Source organism: Glycine max, chromosome 15, assembly GCF_000004515.6.
Source record: "Glycine max cultivar Williams 82 chromosome 15, Glycine_max_v4.0, whole genome shotgun sequence".
Classification (NCBI taxonomy): Eukaryota; Viridiplantae; Streptophyta; class Magnoliopsida; order Fabales; family Fabaceae; genus Glycine; species Glycine max.
In genome coordinates this window covers 44824701-44841386 of record NC_038251.2, presented here as the reverse complement: position 1 = coordinate 44841386, position 16686 = coordinate 44824701, and the positions used below count along the sequence as shown (strand labels likewise).

At 30.5% G+C, this 16686-nt stretch overlaps 1 protein-coding gene across 1 annotated transcript; it reads left to right on the top strand.

Moving 5' to 3' along the window:
• The first annotated feature begins 10699 nt into the window (after positions 1-10699).
• Positions 10700-14793, top strand: LOC100788182 (aspartyl protease AED3). The gene is made up of 3 exons (XM_041009699.1): positions 10700-11661; positions 12705-13179; positions 14098-14793. Exons 1-3 carry the CDS (start codon positions 11074-11076, stop codon positions 14460-14462), a joined length of 1428 nt encoding a protein of 475 aa, XP_040865633.1. The 5' UTR covers positions 10700-11073; the 3' UTR covers positions 14463-14793.
• Positions 14794-16686: the final 1893 nt, after the last annotated feature.

Here is a 16686-nt window from a genome sequence, read left to right as displayed (position 1 = left end):
TCCATCAAATTTGTAAAAAAAAAATTGTGGTTGGGATAAATACAGTTTGGTCTAATCTTAAAAAAATGATTCTTAAATTTCTTCCATGAAGAGTTGAAAAGTGTGAATAAAGACCTTTGTGCACTAGCCATAGATACCCAACCAACCTTACCATCCTCACTTGCCTTAACCCAATAAAAGTATAGAAATTTAATAACCGTGAAAGTGATATTCAAATAATGACAAAAGGTTGAGAGCACCTTCATAAAGGCTTAACTATTAGGATGAAGTTATATAGGAGCAAAATTCATCTCACTCTAGACATCATATTTGAAGTCTGTAAATGGAAAAGTTATGCCCAAATCCTTGAACATATATTCACACACATACATGAAGTCAAGCTAGTTTTTACTAGTGTTGAGAAAAACCCGTTCATTGGGAAGATAATGATCAACAATAACCCAATCGGGATTATTGAGATAAGTAAGGTTCACTTTATCCTTTAGATCGATAATGGATTGTGTTTTGAAAAATGGAGGAATAAATTATGACCTCTCCAATGACCCAAGTATACCCAAGAAAAGTAATATGAGGATATTCTTTTTTCTTTTTTGACTTTTTAGGAATATAATTACCACTTTCTTTGATCTTTTGTCTTTCTTATTCTTCTATTTTTTATGGGAAAACCCTACAATATCCACTCCCCTCCCCATTACCACCACCAATAGCCTCATCCATTTTCCTAAATGGTTCAAAAACATCAACTTTAGAACCCTCTCTATTGGAATCAACAAGGCCGGTGTTAATATCACCACTGACAATGTCAACGACGATGACATTAACACCATAGAAGATTTCAGGACCTTTCATCAAATTTTGGAATTCTTCCTCATCAGAAAGAGGAAGAGAAGCAATAGAGTCAGAGAATGATTTTGACTCTTCCCCCATGTCTAAGATTTCTTTCTCTAACATGGATTTCCAGCGGACAACCAGAGATTTATCCTCATCAAAACCAGAAGAAGACATCTTAAGAATGAATGAGAAAATACTTGAAACAAAGGCAAAAACACATGAGTGTACCTAATTGAAGATGATGGTTGAAAACATGACAGGAAAATGGAAAAAATGATGCAGAGAACAAAAAGGCACAAGCTCTAGCGCACACCCTTAACCCGTCACCGTAAAGCTCTCTAACCCAGAAATGCTCTCAAACCTTCAAAAATCTCTAGTGAATTTTGAAACAATAGCAAAATGGAGAAGTGTTGGTAGAAGTAGAAAGGTCAAATATTTATAAAATTTTGAAACTTGTTCAAAACCGTTCTGACTTCTCACTATCTGTGAAAACCTTGAGAGTTATAAACTAATGATGGAGGCACGAAAACTGAAGCACCACCTTCATAAAAGGTTTTAACTCTCCAACATCGTTATTTGGGGTTTTTTCTCCAATCGGAGCGACATGTTCATTTCAGACCACAAGCGTGACAACATGTGGCATAATCAAGAGAGGCCTAGACTATCTTGTCTTAATTCGAAAGGTCATGATTCTTCGTGTCTGAAAATTCATTAATATGTTTGAACACATACATCATAAAGGTTGACTGAGGTAAAGTCAACTATCCAATTCATTCTTTAATGTTCAATAGAAGAAATTACTTATCTAAACATAAATCAACGACTTAAAACAGATCGGTCTTGTTTTGCTCCCGCGACATATCAAACTGGTCTTCATTTATTTCTTTGAAAAATGAAGGGGCTAAATTAAGTTATCCAAGTTGGTTATTTTTTTATTAAGTTATCCTAGTCGACTATTTTTTATTTCATCTTCATGGTTATAACATCAAACAATGCCCCCCCTAATAACCCCATGTCATCTTAACAACATAGCTTGCTTTGTCATCAAGCTCTTTTGTCTTCATCAGACTCAAAGCTTGGGGGGACTTGTGTACTATGAGTTTATGGGTAGTCAGCATTAACCAACCGACTACCACTCCCCACATGATGTCTTGGTGGACATCATGAGCAGTTACCAACTCAACCATCCTCACATTCCTTATAAGCCAGTAAGCGATGTATGAATAGGTAAGTTACATTTCGTTCATCATACACTTCCTAAATAGACATTGACTTTAGCATTAGAATCCCTTTTCGGGTATCTCACCCTATCATTGGAGAAAGAGTTAGGGAACATGAGAAATAGATTACTCATAGATCGAACTACAAAGAGTCTAGTAAGAAAAATATAAAAAAAATCAGAAAGTGTAAGATTTCAAATTGAGAAAAAAAGAAAGACAAAATTTGAATTTTTATTTTTGAAAGAAACCTTTTTTTCCCTCATTACTTTTTTAACCAAATAAAAATAAGAATATCATCATTTATATTTTTGCTCATTTTTTTCCATTCAAATAAATATTTCATACATTATTTTAAGAGAAAAAATATTATAGATTGACATTGTAAAAAGTTTTACAAAGTCATCCAATAAAAATTTACCATTAAATTTTGTTGACTTTTGTGATAATTAGTTTAAAAGTCATATTAACAATGAATTATGATTAGACAACAATATAAAAGTGTTTCGCACTATTAATACATTACCATTAAACTCTTATTTTTATTCAGTAAAATCAATTTTCTATCCATCCACCTGTACATATTATTGGCATTAGCATTAAAACATCATCAATAAGAGGAATGTTAAGAATACACTTTTTAATGTATTCTTTTTAATACTTTTTTAATTAGTTCAAGTTTATTAAAAACTATTAAATTAAAAGAAAGAATCATGAGATGTGAAATTCACAAAATACTGTGATATTTAATAAATTTTAAACTTAATTACAAATTTTACCTCTAATTGTTTACTTTTTGGCAAATTCTCCCAATAAATTAAGTTGACACATTTTATTCCTATTTTTTTTTAAAAAAAACTTACAAATTCTATCTTGTGATGTTAAGCTCGTCTGTCATGTTAAAATAATTAATTTTTTACTTCTTACTAAATTTTATCTGTAACTTTTTTGTTTGAGAAATTTTACTTTAATTTTTACACTTTTGTTAAATTATGGCATCAGCTCAATGATGAAAGAAAATTTTTAATTTTAAAAAAATTAAAAATACATCAAATTAGTTTGTTATAAATAAAATTTATCAAAATAAAAAAATTAAGAATAAAACGTACAACTAAACCTTAACCAATAAAAAGATGTATCAAAACGAGTATATTCTTAAGCATTTATCTCATCAAGGAATGTGCCGTCAGATTTAAAAGTTATGTATTACTACCATCAGATAAAGTTGTGACGTCATCATAACGTTATCGTACGGTTTTGCGGTAGCCAGCGCGTGCTTTCATTTGTGACTGTCGGCAGAAGTAAAGATCGAGTCGAGAGGTTCCGTCACTTCCGTGAAGGATCTCACGTGAAGCTCAAACGAAATTTTAATTCAATAAAAAAATCTTAATATAATATTAATAAGAGGTTATTCCTATCTAAAATAGTGACTGGTCTTTGTTAAAAGCTGTAAATTATATAAGATAAATATATATTTTTTTATTTCATAGTAAGTATAAAATAAGTTATCCTGTATTTTTCCTTCAAAACAATACTGTTTCTATAATTTTTAAAATTAAATCACGATTAAATATTAACATAATTATTATACGACGTTCATTCTGAATGAAAAATGAACAATATAAGGACAATACAGAAATTAAATTTAAAATTTGAATCTTAAATTTTTTAATTAAGAGATATAAATTATTATTATTTATGTTAATTTTTATTAGTTTTTAATTCAATAAATTAAAAAAATAATTTAGAAAAAATAAAAAAATATCAAATTAAAATTGTAGATATATAACTGTATAAAATATTTTAAAAAAAATTAATCAATTATAATAATATTACTCGTAAACTGGGATAGAATTTGCTTCAGTAAAAAATAGGCCTAACATAGGAAAAATAAATAAAAATGAGTAATAACAAACATGGGCGTTAGAGAAAGTGTGTGCGTGATTGTGCCGACAGCACAAAGCGACAAAATGGGGTCTTCTTGTCTTTTACTTGCATTCGTCACGAGCACTTGGTTTACACATTCCAGGTGTACTAATCTTATTATTACACCTACACTACACTTTCTTTTATTCGTTGTTTGGCATTTATATTTATTTAGGGTTAGATTTTAGACATGTAAAAATAGAGGTGAAGCAAATCAAGAGAGGAATAAGACAAAAGAAATTATCGTTTATTTGAAAAAAAAAAAGAAGGAACCTTTTGGACAAGATTCACGTAATAAATAATTCTCTATCGAGTGTAGTAAAATTACGAAGATATAGGTCTTTTTTTTAGAAGAGGAATAAGTCATTTTTAGTTTTAGTTTTTTTATTAACTAAATAAATTTTTATAACATAAAAAAGTAAACTTTGTTAACATATGCTCGCTTGATTTTTAAAAAAAGTAAGACATAACTTCAATTTTCTGCTCCAATAAAATCTTTTAATTTCTTAAAGTACATCCAAAATATAAAGTTCTAAAATATTCCTTCTAAAGAATTAGCAAATGTATAATATAACATTTAAAAAAAATTATTAACATGAACCTATTTTTTTAAAAGTGCATTTTATCAAGTTATAACTGCAATTCTCTTAAAATACACTCAAAATATAATTTGTTGAAATCATTCAAAAAAAAAAATAAGTAAGTGTTGTTAATAAATTCAATAATAAATATTTTTATATTAAAACTAATGATGTGAAAAAGTTTGAATTTTTAATTTTTTTCAATTAATATATTTTTTTTATATATAATTTATTTATTATTCAATCTCTCTTCCACAAATTCAAAAACATATAAAAAAATTCTTCATTTTTTATTTTTTCTATTTATTTTATTGTAAGAAACGGATTAAAACTAATTAATTTTCCTATTAACATTAAAATTATTTGTAATTTTCTAATGTATCTGTTATTTCTTATTTATTATTTTTAAATTTTACGTGTTATTTTTGTTCTTATTTTAGAAGAATATAATTGAGAAAATAATAATTAATATTTTAAAAAAAATTCAATAAAAAATAACAGAAAAATATTTTTTTTTTCAAAAATAAAGATGATATTATGAATAAATTTTTATGCTTTTCTATAGCTTTGTTCAGAGATATCAAATAATAGAATCCCCATAGCACAGTTATATTTACAATGTGCACAATCCACGTGTAAGATTTGTCGAAACTACTATATATATATATATATATATATATAATAAAACTATCTCAGGATCGAGTGACTGGTAATTACATTTCATTGCAATACCTTTTTTTTCTTTCGTATTTTTTGTTTTCCTTTAATTATTTCGCGACTTAGTTTCAAAAGTATATATGTATTATTGCTCACATGTTATCTAGTAGGGTTTGGTTTAAAGTGTCCTTTTCTTCAATGATATTGTGACTACTACTTTTTGTCAAACCAAATTGTTTGATTTAGCGAGTTAAAGTTGCATGTTTATCCAAACCATTCTCAAATGTATAGCAATTCATTGCCAACTTTAGGGGTTGTTTCGTGAAATGGTGGACCTTTTTCTCTTATATATATAAGACTATCTGCATAGTTTTTTTTTTAAGTATATCAGAGAAAAAAAATTAAAAAAATTGAACTTCTATAAAAAAATTAAAATTAACACATGTATTTTATTTTTTAAAAAGTTAGACGACTTTTTTATAAAAATTGAATGAATAAATTGATTTTAATTTAAAGAGAGAAGTTTGATTATTATTATTTTTTCTTTTTTTTTTATAAAAATTTATGAAAAAAATTAACTGAACACGAGTTATTTAATTTGAATGCAATCGAAAAAGTGTAACATTTCTAGCTCTCTTTTTACTTTTGAGCACTGAAGTGAGTTATTTAATTTGATTAGCAAGGATGCACATGACATTGGCACAATGGCACTTGCAACGACCAATCAAAACGGTGAAATCACATGTACACTGTTAATAATATATATTCCAATAGTACCGAAAATTATATATCTATGTAATGACCAATAAATATATAATAGATCAATGACCCAGTTGGCTGTTCAATTCTTGCAGAGCTGAGCTTGACCTCACTGTGCCTTCATAAAGAGGTTCGAATGTGACATGATGAAAACGACCCTTAGAATAGTCTTTTGCTGTTTTTTTCTTCTTCTTCTTCTTCTTCTTTCCATCTTCCTTGCTATTAAAATCCAATGTTCAGATCAAGATCTCACTTCCAATATTATATTAATGGAGTTTATAAAACAAACAGAACAGATTAAGAAACAGATCAGCCAATGTTTCAATCTTGTACTCTAAGTTGGTGTCTGTACGTGGGAATTGAATATATGCATGCTAATAAATTCCTTTAGATATTATACTATGACTATGACATTTCAGTCTTTGGTTTTTTTTTTTTTTATTAATTCCCAGCTTAAAAAAATATATTTAATTTTTTTTACTACATATGTTATAGGCTTGAAGTATCTTTCGAACTAATATCAGTGAAGCCACTAGTTGGTCACTTTTAGAAGAATTGTTATTCCAATCGTGTTTTTTTTATATATAAAAGGACAATAAAAAATATATGAAAAGGGACTAAAATAAATGAGGTTTCAAAAAACAGAAAAAACTTCAAATTTCAAAATTTAAACCATTATATAATTTAGAGAAATAATTTAAGGATTTATTATCATGTATATGCTCTTAGATCTATGGACTCATTATACAGACATAAAGTCCGTTTAGGAACAAATTCTGATTTGGGGCGAATGATTAAAGTTCTATTTTTTAGGGGTCCTACATTGCAAATAATAATGCTCTTTTGAATCTTATTACCTCTTTAATTAACCAAAAGCTATGATAACAAAGAATCTTGTACACTTTCCTAAACCAACCTCGTTCTAAGGCATAATAATTTTGGCACTAGGATTTGAGATTTGGTTTCATATCGCAACTAAGGGTGCATGACCCTAGGCGCATCACTTTACCCCCCTTTTGATATTCAACTTTATTAAAATATTCCATGGTTTATAGTCTCACTAATGCAGAGAATAGAATATATTCTCACACCTTCCAGAGCAAATGTAGCTGAGATTTTCAGCAAATTAAATCTAGGCTTAAGATTTTTGTATAAGATTAATAAGATTGGACGGTGTATACCATTTTTATTATTTATAAGATTTCTGACTCTTCTAGCTTGAATATTTGTTACTAATTTGTATAATGATTTGTGATTATACTAATTGGGTATCTTCTTGCAAGCGAGTTACCTGAATCTAACATGAGATCAATGCATCTCCTTTTTTCCCCAAGATTAGAGAATCAAGACTAGCAAAATTAAGAGATTGGCTTCTCTATAAGTTTCAACCTGAGGTGGAACAAATTATGAATTTGTAAATGTTTAAAAAATTAACTTTCTAATGTTAATGTATGCCCTTTTTTTTTCTACCAAGATTAGAGAATCAACACTAACAAAATTAAGAGATTGGCTTCTCTGTAAGTTTCAACCTGAGGTGGAACTAATGATGAATTTTCATATGTTCAAAAAACTAGCATTCTAATGTTAATGCTAGTTGTAAAAAAAAAATATAATGTATTATGCACTATTAGAAAATAGGTTTTTTATATTAGTTATTAAGGACTTTTAATATCGATTATTAACCGATGTTGAAATTACCTGCGTTAAAGTATCAACGTTAATAATAGCTGTTTAAAAATCGATGTTGTTTTCTTCTCACCAACATATTATCAGTAGATAACAACATCGATTTTTCTAAAAATCGATGTTGTTTTTTGCTAAAACAATGTTGTTGTTTATTGACAATATCTATTTTTCTAAAAATTGATGTTGTTTGTTGAATTTTTTAATATTCTTTGTTTTTTTAATTATCAACCTGTGATTATTCATATCACAATTTATCATTCAAAGTTGTAAAAAAACTCATAAAATAAGTCATGTACCAAAAGTTATAAACAAAGTATATCATGCACCAAGAGTAGTTATAAATATTTATAAACAAAATATATCATAAATGTATTCAGGATTTTCCAATATTTCTCACAAAATATATCACTAAAACTTATAAACAAAAATTTAAAGATTGATAATAGTAGAGTAGTAATGTACTTTAATTACAAACAAACCTAAAATAAAATAAAGTTAAAAGTTGCATCTGGGAATTCAAATATAATTCGAGTTCCAGCTAGCTTGCAAATTATGGAATTCTGTAAAATTTCTCCATCCATTTCCAATTTTTGCAGTCTTCCTCTAATGATTATAAACGATCTTACACTCTGTAGTCTCTTCCAAGTTCAGATGGGTGAATTCTACAGCTTTCATAAATGAGTACATGGTACTCGACACATCTTGAAATTAACATGAAATTCATATTAGATATGTATATGATTTTAAAATTCCACATACAAAGAAGTGTTTAATTACTCACTAAACTACTGCAAGTCACTTTGTACTCAGTATAGAACTTTAAAAGTGACTGAGTTAGAAACTTGGTGATACAAGGAGTGTCATTTAGGGTAAGCTTTTGATTCAGACCTGCTTTTGAAGATGGTGAGGAGGAAAACACTCTGTCCAAAGTGGATCAAGATCACTTGATGATGATTTCTAGTGAGCCCATAGAACTCTCTGAGTTCTGTCCATCTAGCTAGTAAAGCTGGGCTCATTAGATCTTGGTTGTATGTAACTGAGTGCATGTTGTCACTAGAGTGTAGCAGATGTCAGGAATGCTCTAGTTCTTCCTTTCATCTTACAACAATGGCCTACTAACCTCACCATAAGGCTACATTTAACAAACAATGTAATATAAGCAAATGTGATATATTATGTCATGTTTATTTGAGAATAGCCTTAAAATTTCTAACCTGATCCATAACATGAACAATGTTGAACATTTCCTCTGCTTTTTTGTTAATCTTCATCATTGCATTAGTCATTTCCTTTCAATTTTGTTGATCTTCATCCATCGTTTCTAAACTCGATTAATAATATAAACATGACATGAACTAGGTTTTTTCAAACCATCTAAATCCACTAACTAATCCATGCACAAACTAACTATGCACCATGCTTATCTAGGAACTAGAACCATGCAAGCAAACAATAATGAGACCTACACTATCAAAAACAACCAAAACTAGAACCATGCAAACAACCAAAACACCAATAAATCTGCAAAACAAACAGAATAGACAATGATTTCACTAAAAATTCCTAAGTGCTATTGTTATGGAAGAACCAGAATCATGCAGCATTTCCTCTCATATTTCCTATGATAGTTTACCAGAACAAGAAACAGAATTGTGCCACCAAAGCCTATTTTCTAGTAGTGTGTACATGAAGCTACTACCATATACATAACCCACAAGGCTACAACTATATACAAAAGGATGCACTACCATAGCTTAAAAACACAAGTATAATTTAACTTCCATATGCATAACTGCAAACCAAGCAAAAATAAAAATAAAAAATAACACTACCATAGCTTACGAACACAAGCTTCATTTGAGAATTGCAAATTCACCTCACGAGGGTTTAGTAGTATTTAGCACCATTATCAATTTCAGATAGCACATTTTCAAACACAAAGCAAAGGCGTTGATCAGATAGGGCTAACTTGGGGAGGAAGTTGCGAGGGAACAGGCCACGAAACCAAATAAGACTTCAAGTCGCAAGGTATCGAGAAGATGAAACGACGATGGCATCGCAGCAGAACACAAGTGAGGTGGTGATAACGTCGCAACAGAATGCAAGTAAGGTGATGACAGCATCGCAACAGAATGCGGGGATGGCAACAAGTCAAAGTCGTGAAGGAGAGGACCGTCGTGAGGCCGAAGGGTAAGAGTGAGAGTAGAGTTGAAGCGCGAGAAGCACGAAAAAATAATTTAAATAGGATAATACAACGTCGATTTTTTCCAAAAACCGATATTAACGTAATTTTGTTAACATTGATTTTCATTTTTTGAAAAATTGATGTTAACCAACTCATGTTAACATTGGTTTTTGAAAATTCGATGCTAACAAAGGCACATCAACATTAGTCTTTCAGAAAATTAATGTTAACGAAGTTATATTATTTACGATTATGTCACTGCATTTTTATTTATATCAATTTTTTTATAAAATTGATATTATTTTAACAATGTTTAAAATAAATTTTCTAGTAAAAATATTGCTTCCATAATACCACATTTGTGCCATTGTTATATGAGCACTTTATCATAGCCATTCCCAAAAGACATATATAACAACACTTTAACCCATAACATATAAATTATCAATGCCTTTTTTATGCGTCCTCGAAACTGCAAATTCCAACAGTATTATTTACCGTTACTTGCTCGATGAGCAGACAGAGATACCCAATGTGAGCCCTCAAATGATTCTGCACTACTATTAGAAAGCATATCATTGAGTTTGAGGCATGCATTCAACTATTCATACTTTAGCCATATATAGTTGCCCACAACTTCACTACTTTTTTTTTAGTGCAAACTCATGCATTATATAATCATCTTTTCCCAAAATACATGTCACTAAAACATATATATAGTATAGCCCACAACTTAACTTTTTTTTTATTCTTTAGTGCAAACTTATGCAATACATATATATAATCATTTTTACCAAAAATACATTCCACAAACTATTATATAACGGTAGCTTCGAAGTTGAATCTTTTGTTACACAAAAATTAGGCTAAGCACACCCTACAAAACCAAATGGAATACAGTCTGTTATCACCCACCGACTTCTATTTGTCACCCCACTACATTTGTACCAGTGATGACCCATACCCTGATATCTCTCCTTAATTAACCATACCCAAAAAAATCTTTCGACCGAAAAAAAAACCTTTATAAAAAAAAATTATTATATTTCTATACTTAATTTTTTCATCTCATTTTCTACTTATTCTTTTCAAATTTATTACATCATTGCCACACCTATTAATATCAACAAAGGAGGTCTAACTTACGAATATTATCAATTTCTCTCTCTTTTTTTTTCTAATTAATTCTCTATTTCTCAAAAATGAAGTAAAGGTTAAGGCACCTTAAAAAATGTCCATAAGGTTAGTAATTTTACTATATATATACACAACACTCAGTCCATATATGAAGGCACCCACCAAACATTCTCAAACCAAAGCCATGACCAATATGGAATCCACCACACCTATACTCACTCCTCTAGTGCTCCTCCTCCTCTTCTCTCTAGCCAAAGGGCTTCACAACCCCAAATGTGATGCTGCCTATCAACATGACCATGATGGCTCAACCCTCCAAGTGTTCCATGTGTTCAGCCCTTGTTCCCCATTCAGGCCCTCAAAACCAATGTCATGGGAAGAGAGTGTCCTACAGCTACAAGCCAAGGACCAAGCCAGGATGCAGTACCTTTCTAACTTGGTGGCTAGGAGGTCCATTGTCCCAATTGCCTCAGGGAGACAAATCACACAGAGCCCTACTTACATAGTGAGGGCCAAGTTTGGTACCCCAGCACAGACCCTCCTCTTGGCCATGGACACTAGCAATGATGCTGCCTGGGTCCCTTGCACTGCCTGTGTTGGTTGCTCAACAACCACACCCTTTGCTCCTCCCAAGTCCACCACTTTCAAGAAAGTTGGATGTGGTGCTTCTCAGTGCAAACAGGTATCAATATCATCATTCATCAACAACATGTTTAATTTCTTAGCAACATTTATTTTTATTTAATTTCTCCTAGTTTTTTTTTTCTTTCCCCTTTTTGTGAAATCACGAACACCATCGTTTTTGTGGCGCGTGGAGTGTCTGGATTTGTTGGATCTCATAGTTTTGACTTTTGAGTAAATCATGAGGAGTCATTATAGCTATACATTAGAAGTTATTAAAAATTTAAGGGCCAAAATATAAATAATGTTACTTGGGAAATTATTGAACAAAGTCATGTGAATTTGTTTTTAAAGTGCGGATAATAAGTAATAATGTGTATTAATTATTGGTTTGGTTCAAAAATATATAATTATGCTGTTAAAATCTTGGAGTAATTAGATCTTTATATATATGTACAATATTTTCCGGAAATCTTTATGTAAAATATCTTTTTAACATTATATACAACTATGTGTTAATGTTTAGTTAAAGGAAATATATTTGGATTCAACTATACGATATTTGAATGTTTGTACTGTTAAAAATAAGGATTGCAACAAACCTTAATCAAATGTTTGGAATGATCCAAGAGAATATCTTAGTTGGATAACGACACTCTCGGTCACGTATGCTACCACTAGACACTGCATAAGTTATATTAACCAAAAAAGAAAAAAAAATCTTAAATGCGATATCTTATAATTTTTTATTTGGAAAATCAACACAATTAAGTGAATGAACGTCAAGATCTAAGATAAGTAATAATTGCACTCTAATTTTATTTTTAAAAAATACCACTAAAAGTACTTTATTTTTCTGTTAAAAAGGCTTATTTATTAGTACACATGACAATTATTCCATAGATACGCACGCGCCGTTACTGCGCGTGGGGGTGACTTAATCTGAAATTCCAAAAGTTTTATTTTAGTCGGTGACTCTAGTTACCCAAGAGTCAAAAAGTTCACGTGACTTGACCAAAGTTATTTGTTATATATTTATATTCCAATTTTTTTTTTCCCCTCTATGGTCCACGTTACATAAATCTAACCTTGTGAAATTTTCAGGTACGGAATCCCACTTGCGACGGAAGCGCGTGTGCATTCAACTTCACCTATGGCACTTCCTCTGTGGCAGCTAGCCTTGTCCAAGACACAGTGACCCTAGCCACTGACCCAGTCCCAGCCTACACCTTTGGGTGCATTCAAAAGGCCACAGGGAGCTCACTGCCACCACAAGGGCTATTGGGCCTGGGCCGAGGCCCATTATCACTCTTGGCCCAAACCCAAAAACTCTACCAATCTACCTTCTCTTATTGCTTGCCCAGCTTTAAAACACTCAACTTTAGTGGGTCACTGAGACTTGGCCCCGTGGCCCAGCCCAAGAGGATCAAGTTTACCCCTCTTCTCAAAAATCCTAGAAGATCTTCACTTTACTATGTGAATTTGGTGGCTATTAGAGTTGGCCGGAGAATTGTGGATATTCCACCGGAGGCTCTAGCATTCAACCCTAACACCGGCGCAGGCACCGTTTTTGATTCGGGTAATGTATAATTAACACAAATTTTACTTCAGAAAAAAAAAATGCTTTTTGAGTTTATTTTCTATTAGGACATAAGTGTGTGCATTACCATTCATTATGGTAGGGTTCTCTCATTTTAATTTAATCTAACACTATCTAGACTAATTATTATGCTTGATCAACATAATGATATACTACAAGAAAAATGAAAATTAGTAACAATATTCATGTGTAATATTTAAAAATTGTCACTAAATTTTTTGTGACCTCGGTATTAGTAACAGAAAAAACAATTCTTCTCTGTAGATTTTCATAGATTGTCATCAAATGTTCATGTGATTCCTTTCCTCTAGGATGTTTTGTATTTTTGGATATCTACACTTCCTTTATACATTCAAAACATGGAGTGGTATCCTGAATAATTGTCTCCTCTTCTGTCCCAATTTTTAAGAGGAAACATAATTATATGAGAATCGTGTTCCAATAAATGATGATAAGATGGTCAATTTTAAGACAAAATTGGAGTCAAATGCTACACAAGTGATGGTCCCATGGTCACTTTCGTACATGCTCCAAATGTCTTTTCATGAATAGCATCCCATGTTTTCGAGATTTAGATAAAATATAATTATTGTCACCTTGCACCTCATTTCTCAAAAAAATAAATAAACAAATGAATAAAGGAAAATAGTGTCTTTAAAATTGAAGAAGCTAGCAAATAACACTACTACTAGTACTAGCTAAAGAGATAATTCTACTTAGAATAATCTTACAACATATTATATGCACTGTTTATTTCTTTTCTTTTCATCATATCTCTAAAGTAGAAATTATTGTAGGACTTTGTTATATAAAAAGTGTTACTCTTACAATTATACTTCACAACAAGTAACAATTTAACTAATATTTTCGTTTGATTTTCTTGTTAAATACTATTAGGTACGGTATTCACCCGGCTGGTTGAACCGGCTTACACCGCCGTCCGGAACGAGTTCCGGCGACGAGTTTCTGTTCACAAGAAACTCACCGTGACAAGTCTAGGAGGGTTTGACACATGCTACACAGTCCCAATAGTTGCACCAACAATAACATTCATGTTTTCCGGCATGAACGTGACACTCCCACCGGACAACATCCTCATACATAGCACCGCCGGCAGCGTCACGTGCTTGGCCATGGCACCGGCACCGGACAATGTGAACTCGGTGCTGAACGTGATCGCCAACATGCAACAGCAAAACCACCGTGTGCTCTTCGACGTGCCCAACTCAAGGCTTGGTGTTGCTCGTGAGCTTTGCACCTAATACATAATAATAAGTGGTTCTTAGGTCAAGAATTTTCATGATTTGTGGGTACAATAATAAAAATCGTGTCGAATTGGCATTGCAAAGTTACTCCTATTTGGGAATTGGTATTTGATATGGGTTGGGTTTTGGCATTGCTAAGAGTTTATTGCTAACTATTTAGTAGAAGATAGTGAGCTACATGTTTAAGGCATTGCATGTAAGTCTCCAAGTTTCAAGTTATATATGTAGTAGTATGAAAAGAAGTTATATTTGTAGCTTTGTAATGGTATGTGTCACGGGTTGATATATATGTAGCAATCCCTTGTGTTGTTTATTGAAGTTGATTGAATTGATAATGACTTCACATTGTGGTACAAGTTCACGGGCTATATAGCATAATATCATTGTCATCTTAGGAATGTGATCCCACTCATTTTTATGTCCTTTCATTTATAAAACGGTGCAACTTTTTATTTTATGTTTATAAATAACTTAAAAATATGAGTTTGATTTTTATAGAAATAATAAATTGGTGGTAACTGGTCACTCATATATCTTTTTTTATTGAAACTTGTGATAGCAATTTAATTTTAAAATGTAAAGAAATAGTCATAGAATTTTAATTTTAGAATGTAACGGTATGTTTTTATGCCATGTTTGTTTTACACAATTTGGTAGATTTCTGGTCTTTTTACTCAAACTTGATTGAACTTATGAAACTTTAGTTTATTATACAAGCTAAGGTCACGGGTTGTGTTATTGCCATATCCAAAAATCATTAAATTCACAGTTTGTTATTGTGTTATGCATGTCACCAACATCCAAAAGTGTGACTTGAGCACTTCCCTTCGTAATCCACCACCTCCATTCCCCCCTCCCCCTCCAAAAGAAAACGAGAAAAAAAAACTCAAAATGAAAATATTCTAACAAGAACTTCTTTCCTTTTTTTTTAATGTATATCTCAAGGGTAATTATTATTTTGTAGTTACTTTTCTTTTATGTCATTCTTTATTTATTTTTTATGTCTCTATCTCTTTTTTTTTTCTATTTTTTTCTTTCCACTCGTAGGCACCAAAAAATAGTGTAGAATATAAAAAAATTCCTTTCTTTAAATGTAGTCTTGCAAGTTTATTCCAATTCACTCCTCTCTTTCTAAGGTGTCAACGAGTGGCATTTCACTTTTTCTTGGATCCCATATTAATTTAATGTATTTATCGGTTTTATGTATAATTAATATCTACTAACAAACTTGAATTACCATATTTAGTATATGGTATCCTTTTCGTATATCATGTATTTTACAATAATAAATTAATCAATATTTTTAAGACATTAATTAAAAAATTAAAAGGAAAAAAAATATTTCTATTAGTTAAATAACTTTTTATACACTTTCATATAATATTTACAATAAATACTTTTTTTAGTTGTTTAACCAATACTTTAAAAACACTCATTTCCAAGACCCTTTTATAATTATAAAACTCAAACTTGAAAGTTTGATTAAAAAAATCTTAGTTGATCCTCTCACTTAAAAGCATTAACGTACACATTTTCGTCTCGTTGACCTATTTGCTAACCACTGAACCAATGCAAGCCCCTTAACTTAGAAATATTTTTGTGCACATCTTTACATTGTTGGCCAATGTGATTACCGCTGAACAACCAACCTCTCAAACTTCTCCTTCCTTAATCTACCCTCCCCTCTCTAATTAGCAGAACGTAAAGGAACATGTACGTATGACTAGCACACTAATTATATCTTTTCTTTTTTTTCATCTTCATAATTTTAACTTTTTTTATCCAAACATAAAATTTTAAAAATAAAAGAATTTCAATTGAAGTATTTAAAATTCTTAAAATTTAAAATTTATCAAAATTTTAAATTCCTCCATCCAAACATACTATAAATGTATTCTGCTAATTAAATTCAACGAAAAGATCATCCTGACAAAAGGAAAAAGAGATATTAAGACGGATATTTCTAATTTAGTTAGGAAGTTATTTGATTTTAATGTTATCATAATGTATAATTACTTACATGAATTGTTTATTTTAATTTTATAGGTCTTATAATTTCATATAAATCTAAAAATTTTACACGAAAATTCACTTCAATGCTAATGTTGTTATCATAATGTTATCATATGCTTGAAAAATATGTTATTCATAATATAAATATTGTTAAACAACTATTACTTATATAAACAACTTCATTTCATATGTTCCAGTGAAAAAAAGA

What these genes read in the sequence shown, in the direction of transcription:
- LOC100788182 (XM_041009699.1), top strand. Translation starts at nt 11,074, where the DNA reads ATGTCCATAAGGTTAGTAATTTTACTATATATATACACAACACTCAGT. An exon ending in GTGCTTCTCAGTGCAAACAG is followed by an intron (nt 11,662 to 12,704) that starts GTATCAATATCA and finishes TGAAATTTTCAG; the next exon opens with GTACGGAATCCCACTTGCGA. An exon ending in AGGCACCGTTTTTGATTCGG is followed by an intron (nt 13,180 to 14,097) that starts GTAATGTATAAT and finishes AAATACTATTAG; the next exon opens with GTACGGTATTCACCCGGCTG.